At 47.9% G+C, this 18,624-nt stretch overlaps 1 protein-coding gene across 4 annotated transcripts in view; it reads right to left on the bottom strand.

Annotated features, from left to right (window-relative positions):
* The window catches only part of LOC138266405 (solute carrier family 2, facilitated glucose transporter member 9-like), a 473,687-nt gene that overhangs the window by 178,857 nt on the left and 276,206 nt on the right, over positions 1–18,624 (bottom strand). For all 4 annotated transcript variants that reach the window (XM_069215176.1, XM_069215174.1, XM_069215175.1 and 1 more), the window contains one exon: positions 1,344–1,492. In XM_069215176.1, the coding sequence (XP_069071277.1) occupies positions 1,344–1,492 (149 nt within the window). The remainder of the gene's footprint in view (positions 1–1,343; positions 1,493–18,624) is intronic.

Below are 18,624 nucleotides of genomic sequence, written 5' to 3'. Positions count from 1 at the left end.
GATATTTTTTCTCCTTCAAAGCGTCTGCAGGCTTTAAAGCTGTATTTTATGAATCCTCTCTGCAGAATTGTTATGTCCGTTAATCCTACGCTATGTGAAATTTGGGCACACTGTGGCTAAACACTATGACTGGAAAACTAGTTATCAGCTGGTTGACACCTACAGTTCTTCGTTGTACGTATACAGTTAACTAGTAATTTCTCAAATTTGTTATCCTACTGTTGATGTAAATCTTAATGTTATAATACACTGAAAATACCAATAAACAGATGTTCGAAAAAAAAAAAAAAAACAGGCACATTTGCGATGGAGGAAACCTCTCCGTCAAGGTCGTAATAAGGCCGTTTGTGCTTTTTGGTGCTAATATTACTCAACACATAAAAAAATTAATATCTATGGTTCCCCTTATTAAAATGTTGTCATGTTGCTGGCATTTGTTAATTTAAATTATAGTCTATTTTTTACTTTATTATGGTTTTAGCACTGCAAAAATAATTTTTACATTTCCCTAAGTCAAGCTTGCCTGCTCTGTGCCATAACTATAAGGGGGTTGAGCTCAGGATAATTAAGTGACTTTGACGTTCACCTTGACAAGGGTTGTGATTATTACTTGAGGTTAGTAGCTACCCACCCCAAAATGAATCACATTTCTTACAATAATGTATTGTTCTTTCAAGATTTTGTTATGCTCAGTAATGTAGCTACTTCTTCCCTGATCATACCATTACGTTATGTTAGTCTACAAACTCTAGCCATCCAAGGAACACAAAACTCTTGCTTCCCCTCTCGTGTTTTACTGTTGTGCATCACATGCAACTAAAAACACTGCTGACAAAGAAAGCACAGTGGCAACATAATGGTAATATCTCTTAATATGCCCCCAGATCACAAAGCCCCTGCCACATTCACAAGTGCCTCTCTAGTTTCTGTCATGTGCAGGAGTCAATTTAAAATGAATACTTGTGAATTTACCCATGCTTTTTGAGCACTGACCATCAAAACGGATCTCTTTTTCTTTAGCTTAGAAACTTAGAGAGAGGGCTTTAACCCACAAATGATCTCTACTTGGGCAGTCCCAGACAAGAGGTGACCCAAGGACTAAAAACATTCCTTCTCATGCCTCTCTATTATTTAGAAGGTCACTTAACCTGGAACCATGGATGGCAGATGTGAATCACAAGAAGTCCAGTAAATAAAATAATTGAAAAACATAAATTCCAGCAGTAACTCTTTTGGAAACATGGCAGAATTCAGGTGATTCAATGATAAGCCTTATGGTGAGTAGTTTTCAATGAAAGTAAACAAAAGAAGCAGCTTACATGCTGTCTTGACTTGCTACATACCTTTGAGGCAGGCGTGTCTGTCTCCTTTTTCCATCAGAAGGTATGATGGGGACTCGGGAAAAAAAGGAATCCGGATCAACTGGACCAGCGATGTTATCCCATTGATAGACACCAGCAACGGCCACAAGGATTCTGTTCCTAAAACTTCACTGAGAAATGCACAAAACATTAAAAGGTTTAATAAAACCAAGTGGTTTAAGTCTTCTCTGCTTATATTTTTCTGAGTGATGGTCATGCCAGTGCATTTTATCAGAAGCTGCAGATAGTGACCATACACTGATTTATGTTTGATGGGATATTTCAATAGGAGCTACTGGAGGCAACCTAATTCTGTAGGAAGAGGGTAGAAGAATCAAACTCTGGAAATACCAATGGATTGGTGCCACAGCCCTGTAGCTCTAGAATGAAACACTCTGGGCTTCTATACAACACTAGATTTGCTTCTATGGCTCTGTTTGTTGTGTGGGAGACATGCCTGAACTGCCTTTGTATTAGAACTGACCTGTTTGAATCAGAGCTGCAAGGATGACCCTTTTGCATAGGAAATCAAAAATATTGAGATAGCACCTCTTAAAAGTCCACTTCAGATGCCCAATCAGGTTTATATTCAAGGAGTTACCTCTGAAAGATCAATAGGGTGTAGGCAAAGCTTCAATCCTATTGGATCAGGATGAAATACCAACTTCCAGTTTAGAAAACACAAAGGGGGTCATTCTGACCCCGGCGGGCCAGGGTTGGCGGGAGCACCGCCAACAGGCTGGCGGTGCCCCGCAGGGCATTCTGACCGCGGCGGTTTGGCCGCGGTCAGATGCGGAAAACCGGCGGTCTCCCGCCGGTTTTCCGCTGCCCAAATGAATCCTCCATGGCGGCGCAGCTCGCTGCGCCGCCATGGAGGATTCTGACACCCCATACCGCCATCCGCCAGGAACAGGATGGCGGTATGGGGTGTTGTGGGGCCCCTGGGGGCCCCTGCAGTGCCCATGCCAATGGCATGGGCACTGCAGGGGCCCCCGTAAGAGGGCCCCACTTTGTATTTCAGTGTCTGCTTTGCAGACACTGAAATACGCGACGGGTGCCATTGCACCCGTCGCACCTTCCCACTCCGCCGGCTCAATTCTGTGCACTGGCACTCTCTGGCATGCCCCAAGGATCCCCAGGGTCCTCCAGTTAGATTACCACCAGTGGGCACACCCTTATCAATCAATCAATCTGTTTTTGTAAAGCACCGCACCCATGAGGGTCTCAAGGCACTAGGGGGGAGGAGAAGGGCCTCATCCAAAGAGCCACGTCATGAGGTTCTTCCTGAAGATGGTGAGCGATGAGCTTTGTCTGAGGTGCAGGGGGAGGTTGTTCCAGCACTTTGCTGCAATGTAGGTGAGAGATCGTCCTCCAGAGGTGGTTTTACGGATGCGAGGGATGGTGGCCAGGGCCATCTGGGCGGAGCGGAGTCGAGCTTGCTTGTGACTAAGGCGTGGGTGACTGTCCTGTGACAGTCTGCTGAGATCCATCTGAAGATCTTCTGAAGTTTGCAGAGTGTGTGCCAGCAGGAGGAGGTGACTGAGTTTACCTGGTGGGTCATGGATGGGGAGAAGCCGAGGATAGGTTTGCAGGCCTGCTGAGTTGGTGCAGGGGGGGTGCTGAGGGATGTGAGCCACCAGGAGTCGTCCCATGCTGAGGTTGCATTTCCGAAGAAGATGAGCTCAGTCTTGTCGGAGTTGAGCTTAAGGCAGCTTTCCCTCATCCAGGTGGCAACAGCTTCCATTCCTGAGTGGAAGTTCCTTTTGGCAGTATCTGGGTCTTCGGTGCGGGAAATTATGAGTTGTGTGTCATCGGCATATGACACGTTGTTCATACCGTGGCTTCTGACAATGGCTGCGAGAGGGCAATGTATACGTTGAACAGTGAGGATCCTTGGGGGACTCCGCAGTTAACTCCTGTGGGTCTGGATGTGTAGGGTGAGTGTCTGGTGAGTAAGGTGCTGTGAAAGACTGAGATGAAAACTGCTGAGAGGTCCAGGAGTATGAGCGCTGCGGTGTGACCGCAGTCTAGGAGTAATCGGATGTCGTCAGTGGCTGCCAGGAGGGCTGTCTCTATGCTGTGGTTACTGGAGATTCCGGACTGGGAGCTATCCAGGGAGTTGTTGGCCTCAATAAAATTCCGTAGTTGTACGTGGATTGCTTTCTCCAGTATTTTGGCGGGGTAGTGTAGCAGCGAGATGGGCTGGAAATTCTTTAGTTCTGATGGGTCGGCTGAAGGTTTCTTCAGGAGAGGGTGTATCTCAGTGTGTTTCTAGTCCTTGAGGAAGGTGCCAGTGCTGATGGAGCAGTTGATTGTGTTCCGGAGCTCGGGCGGTGGTTGCGCAGGCTCTCATGTATATGTGGTGCGGCAGGGGTTCGTGTGGGGATCTAGAGTGGGTATTGTTCATGATGCTGACTGTTTCCTCTGTGAAGAGCGTGGACCAGCTATGGATAGTCTGGTCTGGATGGCCAATGGTCATAAGGCTGTCCTCTTGTTAAAGCTACAGGGACACAACAAGCTACAAGAGGCCTTCCCTTGCAACTGGCCAACTGACCAGTGGCAAATGGACATGGACTAGCTCCTCCCACCCTATGAGGCTCTCAGTGCTTCCCCCTAGGTCCTAAGGGCTTTAGCAGTGTGCTCCTGTGGTGAATTTGTACCTGAAGGACTAAAGCCAGTAGGTAAAACCTTTGGCCAGGATGAACCTGGATAGCATTTTCAACCTTTACTACATCACAGGCAGCATTAAATTGTACCTAGGTCTTGTTCTGCGTGACCATTGACTATCATTGGCACTTTGTGCTTCTTGGTGCTAGTTCTACTTAAAACTTTTAAAAAAACACATCTTCAGTTCCTCTTATTGGACTTTTTGTCATCTTGGTGTCATTTCTTTTTTTAAATATTACTCTATTTTTGTAGTTTGGTTTGAGATTTTTATTGCTTTGCATTTCATCTTTATTATTTATGGAAACTAATGGACAAACCGGAAACGCAATGGCACATATTTTTTTTCCAGGCTCTGGAGGACCTAGAGGCGCATGCAGTCTGGTCAAGTAGGCTTCCGGCACCAGTGGGCTCCAAAATATTGATGAAGCAAGCCAGGCAAATCTCAGCTGAGCAAGACGTGCTTGCGGTGATAAAATTGGGCCATGACAGATTCAGGTTGTTGTTGTACGAACCTGGGTCCCGTACCCTTGAAGGGCTATTGGTGCTGGCGAAAGAACACAGAGGAAGTAGACAAGCGATGCCGCCTTGCGCCAAGAGTTTAGAGTCCCTGATCCACATCCTATGCATCTGCGAGGAATTGACTCCTTTGAGAAAGTTTTGGCTCAGCCCCTCTGGCGCCCCCTTAAAGAATGGACCTTTCAAGGAGCCTTAGAAACCTGCCTGAAGGGGGAAATCAGCACAAGTGGTAGCCCGCTTTGCAAAGTGTGTGAAAGCGGCAACAGCACTGCTGTCCTCCCAGTAACCATCAAGGGAGACAATGCACAGCCTGAACTCATGCAAGGTGTGCAAATTAAAAAATGACTTCATTCATCGGATATTAGATTTAAATCTTAAAATTAATCTCATGCTAGTCTTTATTGAATGTTCTTATTATGTTGTTATACTATGTTAGTATTTTTCTCATAACAAGTTTTAACAGCAAATTAAGTTTTTTGAATTTGTAATGGTTTTAAATAACCATTCAAATAAATGAATAACATTTCAAATTCAACTTTATCACTGTTTTAGTATTGCATAAATGCACAACACATTTTCTCTAAGGTAAGCCTGTCTGCTCTGTACCATAACTACCAGCGAGTTAAGCCCATGTATTGTCTCCAAGTTAAGCCTGTCTGCTCTCTATTATAACCACCAGGGAGTTTAGCTGAGGTCCTGCAGGTCCTGCATAAATGTCACATCCTGCTTCACAGGTCTGTTGGAGGTTTTCATATGACCTTTAGTCACTTCACCTTTATGCACTTCAAAGCAGCGATCCCTGTCATAGGCAAATGTTAGCTGACTCTGGGCAGGGACATTCTGCCTTCCGAGCTCAGTTTAATTTATTGTCTTTGGGGATTCACCCTGATAAGGACTGTGGTTATTACCTGAGGTGGGTACCTCTCCCCCTCAACTAATTCCCCAATTACTTACAATGCCCTTGCCAGATTCATGGGAAACAAGTTTGATCATCCCATGGCATAAGAAAGGCGAACTGTCCGATCCCATTTCATACAGACCAATCAGTCCTATTGAAATTTAGGAATTAATCATAAAAATCATACATGCGCTTGCTACAGGAATGTGTAAATCAATCTAGGCCATATTCACTAAGGGAAGTAAAAATCAGTACCATTGAAATGAATAAACCTTGGTCCACAATTCTGAAAGATGGTTACACCTTTATATAGAAAGTGTTAGCCAGTGTGAAAACAAATATGATATCAGAGGGGTGGGAAATGAACAGAGGTTCCAGACAAGGATGTCCGCTGCCCTCCTGTGTATTATTTGAACTGGGAACAGAACTTTTGGCATGTGGGCTAAGAGACAAACTAATAGTAAAGGCATACAGGTACATAGTATGTAGATGTTATGCTGATCTGTTTGAGAGACCTATTGGAACTTATGGAAATGTTAGTGAACACTATTGAATGTTTTGGAGCAAATTTAGGATTAAAAATTAATCTAGATAAGGCTATTAAATCCTCAGGGGTTCTTGAGACTGGATACCTGAAATACTTTGCTGACATGGGTTACAGCCTTGTTCTATTATTTAAGGATAAATATTGATCACACATTCCAAAGGTGGCACAAACATCACATTACAATAACTAAGGTATCCTACAACCTCTTTTGTTCAGTCATTTCTCTGAATGATTTTTGATCCTAATGCAAGTAACCCTGTAATGTCTTCTTTGCATCCTCACACATCTTAATGGTGTCAAGTTCATCATTGGGTCCCATCCTTGTCCCTATAAAACCAGGCTCAACCATGTTCCATGGAGCACTTTCAGGATTGGTCTCATTGGAGTCTACTGATGTATTGCCAAAAATACCTAAAGGTCACAATGGTACCCCTTTATTTAGGTGTCTTTAGTATGTTTACAAGCAAATACTCTATGGTTGTCCACAGAGAGTTACAGGCTCTCACACCCTAGTAATCAGTCAACATGTTTAACACCTTCATGGTTAGGCCACCACGGGTCTGAGGCTTCTGTCAGGACTTATATGTAGATGCCATGTAATGTTAATTTTCAGGTGTCAAGTCATATTTGGCCAAAGTCTTGGTAAATAAAAGGATAACATGCAACATTGAACATAAAAACCAGGCCTACTTGCCTGTTTTTCTTATTTTGGCACCTATGAATGCCCCTGTCGGTATATCATAATACTCCACAAGGACAGGCAGGGACACACCCCTATAGTCAAGCTTACTCTAAGGGTACTGTCCCATCCTCAGGGTTGTCCCCTGATCTTCCATTAAGGTACATGATAACCAAACTCTGTTTTTGAACAGGATTCAAGGTTTAATAAGTTGCTGATGCCTTTAATGTCTACAGAGCCATTATATTTCTTACACATCTCAATACCAGTAAAAAAGCATAATATCTACTAATCTAGAGGACTGCACATATATGTTTCATGTTCTGCTTGTTCTCCTTGTTGCGGAAGGATATGCCCTTTACTACTACAGATGTTATGAAATATTGGGCCTATGTGTATCTTGCTGAATACCTATCAGTATAAAAAGCTTATAGCAAGTAGTCATATTGGTTGGAAGATGTCATCACTGGCAGGGACAGATGGAAGAGAACAGATTATGCATTATTGTGGCTGAGACTTTCTGCATGATAATTGAGATCTCCCTGGAGACAAATTCCCTGCAAAGCCACAAGATGTGACTCCACCTAGGAACAGATTATCTGAGCCAGGGAGTTCAGATGAGGATACTTTGTAACCCCCCTGAGGATTCAAGTAACAGCTAGTCACCTTATTGTCCGTTAATGCCACCAGATTTGAACCCAACAGAAAAGGCTGAAAACTCTAAAAAGCATGCCACACCACAGGCAAATCCCTTGAATTGGAAGACTGGAGTCTTTCCAGTTCTGACCACTGTCCCTTCGCCTCCCTCTCCCCCAAGGTCGCTCTCCACCCCCACAGACTGGCATCTGCTGTCAACAACACTGGGGTAGGCAACTGAAATAGGACACCCTTCTCCAAATTGGAAATGTGAAGCCACCAACCCATCTCATGCACAATGGTTGGGGACAATGGGACTTGATTGTTATAGTAGGCCAAGGTTGGATCCCACTGACACAGGAGTTATCAGAGTTTATCAGAGATATGAGATGAAGATGTGCCCATGGCACCACTGAGTTGTGGCAGCCATTACTCCCTGATCCTTTAGCCAGAAGCTGTCTGACGCTGTTGGAATGGACAGCAAAGTTCGAAGACTGGACTGCAATCATTCGATCCTGTTGTGAGGGAGAATTACACATCCTTTTGTCAACATCAGGGCAGTGCGCGCTCTACGGGCGACTAGAATGCAAAAACCCAGCACTCTCAAGATAACGTAATTTATGCATTGTGCTGATATGCTGTTGTTTGACCTTTTGCATTGCAGACTTTAATCCTGAAGACTTATGTTCAAGGTGCATATAAATACTGTTCATTTGCAATGTACTGCTGCAGGCTTTCAGAGTGTGTCAGGGTGTGGTCCCTTTCCAGGGCCTTCTAGGAGCTTTACCTGCAGCATGCCTGGGTGTGGTTTGTGGGCTGGGCCAAGACTCTATATAAGGGAGCCAGCCCAGCTCCACGTACTCACTATTCAGAGGTCCCGGTGCAGAGCAGCAGCAATTTCCTGAGCTCCAGTTCCGGAGGCCTACTTTGATCTTCCAGGCCTCGCCCTTTCACTTTGTTCAGTGATTCTTGATCAGGGCGGTAAGACAGAGGTCAGGCTGGGCCCCCGATTCCGTTCTCGAAGGATTTCAGGTTCTTGGGCCTAATTAGCATGATAAATCTATTTTGCTCTCGTGCGTGTGAATGTGCGCTTGATGTTTAATGGTATTTACATGCTGGCATTCGAATCGGCTAGACGTGTGATTCTTTTCTCGTATACAAATCTTGATAATAATTGTGCGCTACCATTTTATGGCATTTACATGGTAGCATTCGAATCGGCAAGACGCTTGATTCATTTTCCTGTGATTAATTCATGTTATTCATTGTACGCTACCATTTCTTGGCATTCACACGGTGGTATTCGAATCGGCAAGAAGCGCGATTCATTTCCTGTGCTTAATTCATGTTATTCATTGTACGCTACCATTTCTTGGCATTCCTAAGGTGGCTTTCGAATCGGCAAGACGCAGAATTCTTTTCTTGTGTTTAGTTCATGATATTCAGTGCGAGCTACCATTTCTTGGCATTCACATGGTGGCCTTCGAATCAGCAAGAAGCGCAATTCATTTCTTGTGTCGAATTCATGATATTCATTGTGCGTTACCATCTCATGGCATTCACATGGTGGTATTCGAATCGGCAAGACGTGCAATTCATTTCCTCTGCTTAATTCATGCTATTCAGTGTGCGCTATCATTTCTTGGCATTCACATGGTGGCCTGCGAATCAACAAGACGCCCAATTCGTTTCTTACGTTTAATTCATGATATTCATTGTGTGTTACCACTTCATGGCATTTACTTGGTGACCTTCGAATCGGCAAGACGCGCGATTCATTTCTCGTGCCTAACTCATGTTATTCATTGTGCACAATCATTTCATGGCATTTATAAACCTTTGTGGAAATCTGCAATGTGCGCAATTCATGTTCCTGCATTTTAAGAAAACTAAAGTGTTAGAATTCTAGATGTTATATTGTATGTGCATAATAAGTCCCTCAAGTACAATTCATATGGTGTTCTAGAAATCTTTCAGATTATTTCCTGGTCCTCATGCAAAAGACTATTCTTGAATTTGAAAGTGTAATGCTAGAAGGTTCTGATGTTTCTAATCCATGTGTAACATTTCATTGAGTGGTTCATTAGAAAGTGGTAATTTTACTTGATTCCCTCACAGGTATCCAGACATCTTGAGCCCTAGGTATTTAAGTCCATGCTTAAGTTATCCACGTTTCCAGTATGACAATGCTTAGAGTCATAGCCTAGTAATGATTAATATGATATAATCTTGATATTGTGTGTTTTAACCTTTTTGCTTCCTACAGGTCTCCTTCCCAGCAGTTCCCTTCCTAATCTCCTGTTCCCCACTAGGACTCTCTTAGACTCTGTGACATTCTAATCAGAGTATTGGAGCTGTCTTGTGGTGAATGTGTTGGGAACGTGCACAGACCCCGAGGATCTGGTGACTCTGAAACCTTTCCCTGTGTTGAAAGTTGCACCAATACATTGTTGCTATAGGACTGGGTCAACATGTGACTTTGCCAGATTCAGTTTGAACCCCAATTGATGCAGCAGATTATCAGCTTCACTGCGCCCTGAGCCTTAGGGAGAGAAGAAGTGCAAATTAACCAGTCATCATAATAAGGAAAAAGAGAGACACCCCTAAGCTGTAACTCTGCAACAACTGGAGCCAGTACCTTGGTGAAAGTTCATGGAGAACTTGACAGCCTGCAGGTAAGAGCCTGAAGCTGAAAGTGCCTCCCTTCTGGTGCAAACCGCAAAAACATCTGGCTGTCTGGGTAGGCTGGTATATGGAAATATGCATCTTCGAGATCTAGGGTGGCCAAAGAATCGCCTTTCTAAATGAATGGAATGATGGACTCAAGAGTCACCACTGAAAGGGTACCAACTTTATGAATTTGCTGAGACATTTTAAATCCAGAATGGGACAAAAAGAACTGTCTGGCTTCTTTACCAAAAAGAGAATGGAGTAAAACCCCACACCCTCTTGCTCCACTGGAACTGGCACCACTGCTTTTTTAGTAGCAAGGTCTGGGGTCCACTGAGCTTTTCTTCTCTTTTGCCAGGATCTCTTGACAACGGTGTAGACCTTAAGACCATCAGGGGAGGGTGATACAAAAATGGAATCTGATAACCGTGATGCAGAATGGATAGGACACACTGATCCGAAAACAATTCCCTCCACTGAGGAAGAAAAAAATGAAGCCTGGTTCCTACCTCTTGATACTTATTTCTGACTTCTTTCTTGAGCACCTTATCTCTGTGGTCAGGACTTGGTGGCAAACGTGGCTCCTTGAGCTTGGCCCGAAAAGGAGGAGTGGCATCTTGCTGAGTTTGAACATTCTGTTTATGGACGGACTTCCTTCCTCGAAACAGAATTTTAGCAGTTTTTTCTCCTCTGCTGAACGTTGGACCATCTAGTTCAGTTCTTCACCAAAGAGTTTAGGGCCTAAAAAGGGAAGCTTATGAACCAACGGCTTCAAAGGTTTCATCCAGAAAGTGTCCTCCAGATCAGAAGCAAATGCCCACAATTTATCAAAAGTCACAACAGACAAAAACTGGGCTAGAATCTCCATCAATGTCAGAGTGGGGTCCCGTTTCTCTTGTAACCAATCAAAAATGTCTCAAAGTCTTTTAAGAGCACCTTGATAGCAAGCAAACCAAAATTACATGCTATGTATGAACGCTTTAAGGATGACTCAACTTTCGTGTCTATTGGCTTAGCTGAATCTTCAGAAGCCAAAGAGAATGCCAAAGTCATTTAAGTAAAGATAGTATTGACCTTGGAAATTTGTGGAAACTGTTCATTAAATTGTTCTAGCAGATATTTCTTGTTTAAAAACAAGAGCACATTCTACTTATCAACATCTTCCCACTCTTTTGTAATGAGTTCCCTTACAACATCAGGTATCGGAGATGATCAACAGAAGAAAAACTATATTGTGCCTAAAACCCATCCTCAGTAAGGGTTTTAGAAACAAAGTCAAGGACGTCTCTAATGTGTACAGGAAAGTGCCCCTTTTTGGCATGGTATTCCCCCACCTTTTACCTGATATTGATGCTGACTTGACTGAGAATGTGCTGGGATCCTGCCAACCATGCCGCAGCACCAGTGTTCTTTCCCAAAACTGTACCATTGTTTCCACAATTGGTACACCCCTGGCACACACCTAAGTGACTTGTAAAAGGTGCCAGTGGTACCAAGGGCTCTGTGACCAGGGAGGGTACCTAAGGCTGCAGCATGTATTGTTCCACCCTAAAGGACCCCTCACCAAGCACATGCACACTGCCAGTGCAGATTGTGTGTGTTGGTGTGGAGAAAAGGTAAAGTCAACATGGCATCCCTCTCCAGGTGCTATGCCCACAACCCACTGCCTGTGGCAGAGGTTAGTCACCCCTCTAGCAGGCCTTATAGCCCCAAGGCATGGTGCACTATACCACAGGTGAGGACATATCTGCATGAGCAATATGCCATACAGTGTCTCAGCCCATTCTTAGACATTGTAAGTGCAATGTGGCCATATTGAGTACATGGGCTGGGAGTTTGTCATTATGAACTCCACAGCTCCATGATGGCTCCACTGAAGACTGGGAAGTTTGGTATCAAACTTCTCAGCACAAAAAACCCACACTGATGCCAGTGTTGGATGTATTGTAAAATGCAGATAGAGGGCATCTTAGACATGCCCCCTGGATTTTACCCAACCCTATAGTGCAGGACTGAGCAGTCTGTGCCAGCCTGCCACTACCAAGACACGTTTCTGGCCCATTGTGGTGAGAGCCTTTGTGCTCTCTGGGGTCCGAAACAAAGCCTGCTCCGGGTGGAGGTGCTTCACACTTCCCCCCTCCCCCTGAAGGAACTGTAACACTAGGTGGTGAGCCTCAAAGACCCAGGCCTCCTGTTACAGTGCCCCAGGGCACTCCAGCTAGTGGAGATGCCCACCCCCCCGGACCAGCCCACCTTTGGCAGCAGGTCTGGTGGGAAAATTAGGTAAAACAGAGAGGAGTGACTACTGCAGCTAGTAGCACCCCTAAGGTGTCCAGAGCTGAAGGGACCCCTCCCTGCAGAATACTCCATCTTATTTTGGAAGGTAAGGATCAATAGGGTTAGGGATGTGCCCCTCTTCCCCACAGGGATTTGGCACAGGAAGGGTGTAGCCACCCTCAGGGACAGTAGCCATTGACTACTGCCCTCAGACCCCTGTAGGACCCCTAAATCTAGTGTTTAGCGGCTCCCCTGAACCTCACTCACCAGATTCCTAGTGACCTCAGGAAGAAGAAAGAAAAGAGAAGTAGGACTGCTAAGCTGACCCCAGCAGTGAAGACTTCAGACAACAACTGACTCAGCCCCAGCCCTCCCGGCCTGACTGCAGCTTCAAAGACACCTGCTCCAAAAAGGCAATGCATCTAGCAGAACCAGTGACCTCTACAAGCCCCCAGAGGTCTGCCTGGCCAGCAGAGGACCAAGAACTCCTGAGGACAGTGGCCCTGTCCAGAAGAAAACACCAAAAGGACTCCAGACCTGCCCCAGAACTGCGAGCTTTGTCCACTCTGCACCCGGCGCCCACACCCCGAGTCCAGGTGGCCCACCAGTCCAGAGAAGGTCCCTAGGCAATTCTGACCTCGAGACCATCCTGGGTTGACCCCTCCTGGCCAACACGCTCCCTGCAGCCTGAATCCAGCGGGCCCCACTGACCGCAACGGGATCCAACAAAGATTCCTGATGCCTAAAGGCACCCCTGCATCCGCAGCTCCTTGGCCTTGGGGAATCCGACTACCAGTCCAGCAATGTCCAGCAGGTGCCTCTCCTTCTTGTCCAGCCTTTGGTTTTCCAGAACCGACCCCTTGGACCGAGCCTGCAGCATATTTGTGACCCCCAGGGTTCCCTCATTGAAAAGCATTGGGCGCTCGATGCTCTTTAGCACACTGCACCCGGCCGCCCATTGTCGCTGAGGATGTATGTTTGGTGCTGACCTGTGGGCCCCCCAGTGCTGACCTAAACCCTGAGGCATGTGTCCTGAAACCACTGGTAGTTACTTGCAATCTCCTTTACACTAAGTCCCCCCAGTACTTATAGGATTCCATTGCAAACCCAACACCAACTTTGACCTCTGCAACCAGCCAGCCCCCTGTTGCTGGTGGTGTACTTGTGAACATCCTAATCCCTGAAGACTAGAATCGTAAGTTGTGTACATACCTGTTTTCTGTGCTAACACTTTCCCCCGTCCCCCCAGGACTCTATGGACTCCTATGGAAAATTGTACTTAAGTGGCAACTTTTAAAAATGAAAAGTCTTACTTACTTGTAAACTGCTTGACCTGCAAAATCCAAACAAAGTACATTTGATACATACACTTGATATTTACTTACATCTGTACTTACCTGCAACAAAGATCCTTTGGTCTGGCTATATAAAAACAATTGGCCTGGAGTTAGTCATTGAGTGTGTGCCTCATGTATTGACTGTGTGTGTACAACAAATGCTTTGCATTACTCTCTGATAAGCCTAACTTCTCGACCACACTACCACAAAAGAGAACATTAGTATTATCTACTTTGGCCTCTGTTAAGCCTCTGGGGAACCCCTGGACTCTGTACACATCATGCCTTATTTTGGTATTGTATATACAGAGCCAGGTTCCTACAATGTGTGTCAACATGTCTGCAAAAATCTAAGGGAAACATCCTGGTCATCATCATTGTCCTCTTTTTGATTCTATGCAAAGGGGTTGTTTCAAGCATCCTCAGCTGCCTGGTTAATCTTTTCCTGGAAGTCAGATTAGAGATTTATAACACATCCTCTTCCTCCAAAGATTGCACATGCTGTCTCTTCTGAGCTACCTTTCCCCCAGCAGGGCCAGCAGACGCCTCTTGTGAGTCGAGTTCCATAATATGGCCCTGTATTCCAACAACAAGGAAGGGAGAAAAGCTAGAAGCCACTCCCTATTTAAACCTGTAGCCAAGCAACCAAAGCTCCAGAAAGGAACACAATAGTAATGGTGGAGGGCGGGAGAAACCTTTAAACTTTCTATTGTTTCAGAAAATGGCATGGATGGCCTGCCTGAGGGGGCGGGACGCCCTCACTGTGTTACAACTGGGATGTGGTGGACCCATGAAAGGGTAATGATACTCCCACGACGAGCCTAACAATTACATAACAATCATTGGCAAAGCCAATAGGTCTCGCTTGTCAGACTATTAAGTCTGCCATTGCCTTTTTGGTCACGCTGTACAGCATGGATATTGCTGACTTTGGAAATGATATGTAGCCACGCTGTATAAGCATGTCTGTTGTGCAGCATGGCTAAAAAGAATTTAAAATAGACTATGATGCGTCTATCATCAATTTTAAAAAAGTACATTAGGCCTGGCTGCTTCATGGTGCTTTCTTAAATGAAATTTTGCCACTCTGCAAAGCATTTGTGCTCCTGTACAGCATGGCTACAAATCATTGTGAATAGCTCTCACAGGCAAGACCTGTTGGCTTTGCCAATGCTTGTTTTTTGGCATATGCATGTAATAACAAAAAAAAGCTGTTGCAAAAAGGATGTCCGGACCCTGGGGGTCTATCACAGATGGAGCACCCACTGCCGGAAAAGATGGGAGGACATTTGCCGCTGGAGCAAGAAGACGGTGGAGGCTCAGCTGGGGATGGCCTCCCAACGTGGGAGGGGTGCCTGTCGCACCATGACCCCCCTGATGTTCAGGATCCTGGTGGTGGCCTACCCGGAGTTGGATGGGCGCTTGAGGGCATCACAGCAGCCACAAGGGGGTGAGTTTACTCTCATTCTGGTGACTTTGCGCGCAGTGGAGGTGTCTGGGTGGGGGAGGTCGGCTGTGGGCTTCCCTAGGCCAGGGCGAGTTCCGTAGGCAAGGCCCCTCCGTAAGGCAGGCCATGTGGCACCCCACCCCACCTCTGTAGAGTGCCAAGTGCACCTAGTCATGCCCCTGTGTCATCTATGTGTGCAGATGTTGTCCATATCCTTGTAGGCCATTTCCCAGGAATTGAACAGTGGAGCCCAAGAGTGCGGCGTAGTGCAGGGGGCTTCTGTGTCTGTCGTGTCCGCCAAATGGTAGCGGTAATGCATGCACTCAACATGTCTTTCTTCTGTCTTCCCCTCCCTTTTTGTGGTCTCCCTGTTCTTGTGTGCATTAGCATCATCAGGCGGAGGAGCAGTGGCACCAGAGCACAAGGGAGCTGCATTCCACATGGCCCTGGAGGGTGAGACTACGGACTCAGAGTTCACCAGTGGGACGGAGGGCGAGGGGAGCTCCACGGCGGGGACAGGAGCTGACACCAGCAACACGGACTCGTCCTCTGATGTGAGCTCCCTTGTGGTTGCGGCAACATCTGTGGCCCCGCATCTAGAGGCACAGCCGCCACCCCCCTACCAGCAGCCCCTCAGCCTTTGCCCCGTGCCCGCTCACCCAGGAGGGTGGGCATCACCTTCGCCCCAGGCACCTCAGGCTCTGCCCCAGTCACCCCTGCTGCCCTCAGTGAGGAGGCCATTGACCTCCTCAGGTCTCTCACTGTTGGGCAGTCTACCATTTAGAAGGCCATCCAGGGTGTAGAGGGGCAGTTGCAACAAACAGATGCATTTCTGGAGGGCATTCATTCTGGTCAGGCGGCCCTTCAGCGAGCTTTTCAGACTCTAGCCTCAGCACTGATGGCAGCCATTGTCCCCGTCTCTAGCCTCCCCCCTCCAACTTCCTCCCCCCCGACCCAATCCCCTGTACCTCAGCCTATTCCAAGCACACCTACAGACCAACATGCACACACGTCAACACACAAGGGAAGCTCAGGCAAACATAAGCACCACACATCCCACAGGCACTCACGCAAGCATCACACACATGCAGACACACCAACATCCACTGCCTCCACTGTGTCCCACTCCTCCTCGTCTCCCTCCTCCCTCCCAGTCTCGGCTACACTCACACCTGCGTGCACCACCTCTACAGCCACTAAGTCCCTCTCCAGCACACCCACCAGCACACCCTGCTCATGTGCAGTCACCACCCTCACTAACATTCACACGTCCCCTGTGTCCTCTCCCATTGTGTCTGTGACGCCCCCTCCCAAGATACACAAACGCAGGCACACACCCACCCAACAGCCATCCACCTCACGACAGCCTCCAACGCATGCACCTTCACTCAAAGTCACCAAACGTACACCTCCTACAACCACAACCTCTTCCTCCACTCCCAAACCCCCTCCAGCTACCCGTCCCAGTGTGTCCAAAAAACTTTTCCTGTCCAACCTTGACCTCTTTCCCACACATCCCCCACCCGTCCGTCTCCTAGGTCCCGAACTAGCACCTCAGCCACAACATCTCCGGGACCAGTGGTGCCTGTAGTCACCGGAATCTGGAGTGCACCGGCCACCAGGGCAGCCAGTGTGGCACGGAGCCACAGCACAGACAGTCCCCCACCTGTGAAGCATCAGAGGTTGGCCAGTGCCCGGCGGGAGAGTGGGAAGACTCCAGCCACCAAAGCCGCTCACAGGTGTCCCGGTGGGAGTGTGGAGAAGACCACCATCATCCCCGATGTCCAGGAGCCCACCTCCAGCATAATCCCAGCTTCCCAGGACCGCCAGCACTAGCCCAGCTGCCCAGGAGGCCACCGCCAGCACTATCCCAGCTGCCCAGGAGGCCCCCGCCAACACCAGCCCAGCTGCCCAGGAGGCCACCGCCAGCACCAGCCCAGCTGCCCAGGAGGCCACCGCCAGCACTAGCCCAGCTGCCCAGGAGGCCCCCGCCAGTACCAGCCCAGCTGCCCAGGAGGCCACCACCAGCACTAGCCCAGCTGCCCAGGAGGCCCCCGCTAGCACCAGCCCATCTGCCCAGGAGGCCCCCACCAGCACTATTCCCACTGGGCCTTGAAGTATCGCCAGGAAAAGCCCTGCTGGCCCATGAAGGACCGCCAGCAAAAGCCCTGCTGGGCCATGAAGGACCACCAGCAAAAGCCCCGCTGGGCCATGAAGGACTGCCAGCAGCTGAGACCCTGCAAAGGAGACCGCCATCTCAAGCACCACTGCACAGGGCACTGGGCACCGCCGTCTCAAGCACCGCTGAACAGGGCACCGCCATCTCAAGCACCGCTGCACAGGGCACTGCCGTCTCAAGCACCGCTAAACAGGGCACTGCTGTCTGAAGCACCGCTGAACAGGGCACCGCTGTCTCAAGCACCGCTGCACAGGGCACCGCCATCTCAAGCACCGCTGAACAGGGCACCGCCGTCTCAAGCACCGCTGGCCCATGAGCGGCAAGGGCACTGACGCAACTGAGTCCGTCACGGGGTGAATAATGCACTCTGGGCACCAAGCCCCCTCCAGAACAAGTGGAGAAAAGCATCCACTACCCCAATCCTTGGCAGGATGAAGCACACTGGGCACCAAGCCCCCTCCAGAACCAGTGGAGAAAAGCATCCACGACCCCAATCCTTGGCAGAATGAAGCACTCTGGGCACCAAGCCCCCTCCAGAACCAGTGGAGAAAAGCACCCATTACCCCAATCCTTGGCAGGATGAAGCACTCTGGGCACCAAGTCCCCTCCAGACCCAGTGGAGAAAAGCATCCACTGCCCCAATCCTTGGCAGGATGAAGCACTCTGGGCACCATGCCCCCTCCAGACCCAGTGGAGACTGTCATCCACTTGTGAGACTGTGGTTTTGCACTCCCCAGGATATGGCAGTGGGCAAACCACCCACTGTAGAGACTTGAGAGACTGTGGCTTTGCACTCCCCAGGATATGGCAGTGGGCAAACCACACACTGTAGAGACTTGAGAGACTGTGGCTTTGCACTCCCCAGGATATGGCAGTGGGAAAACCACCCAGTGTGGAGACTTGAGAGACTGTGGCTTTGCACTCCCCAGGATTGAACAGTGGGCAACCCACCCACTGTAGAGACTTGAGAGACTGTGGCTTTGCACTCCCCAGGATGGAACAGTGGGCATGTGGCCCCCTCGTGGACTTGGCGTCATGCACTCCAGCGGCTGAGGTGCCCCCCCTTTCCCTCCCCCTAAGGTGCCTGTTTAGTTGCTCTCTGATGCCCCTGCAGTGTTCTCTCTGTCATGGTCGGGGATCTTGTGTGGGCCTCGCCCATACCATGTGGTCCCAGTGTTCCACGGACTTTCTTAGTGCACTACCTGGACTACTGTGCTTGGTATATATTATGTACATGGTGTATATATATATTTCTGCCTACTTGCTTTTAATATATTACAATGGTTACACTCATTTTCTATTGTCTTTGCATTCTTCTGGGGTGTTTGGGGTGTGTAACTGTGATGTATTGATATGCATTAGTGTGTGTGTTGTAGTGGGTGAGGGTGGGGGTGGGGGTGGGGGTGTTGC

The sequence above is a fragment of the Pleurodeles waltl genome, chromosome 11, assembly GCF_031143425.1.
Source record: "Pleurodeles waltl isolate 20211129_DDA chromosome 11, aPleWal1.hap1.20221129, whole genome shotgun sequence".
Taxonomy (NCBI): domain Eukaryota; kingdom Metazoa; phylum Chordata; class Amphibia; order Caudata; family Salamandridae; genus Pleurodeles; species Pleurodeles waltl.
Note: the sequence above shows the minus strand (reverse complement) of the source record. Positions and strands in the feature narration are given on the sequence as shown.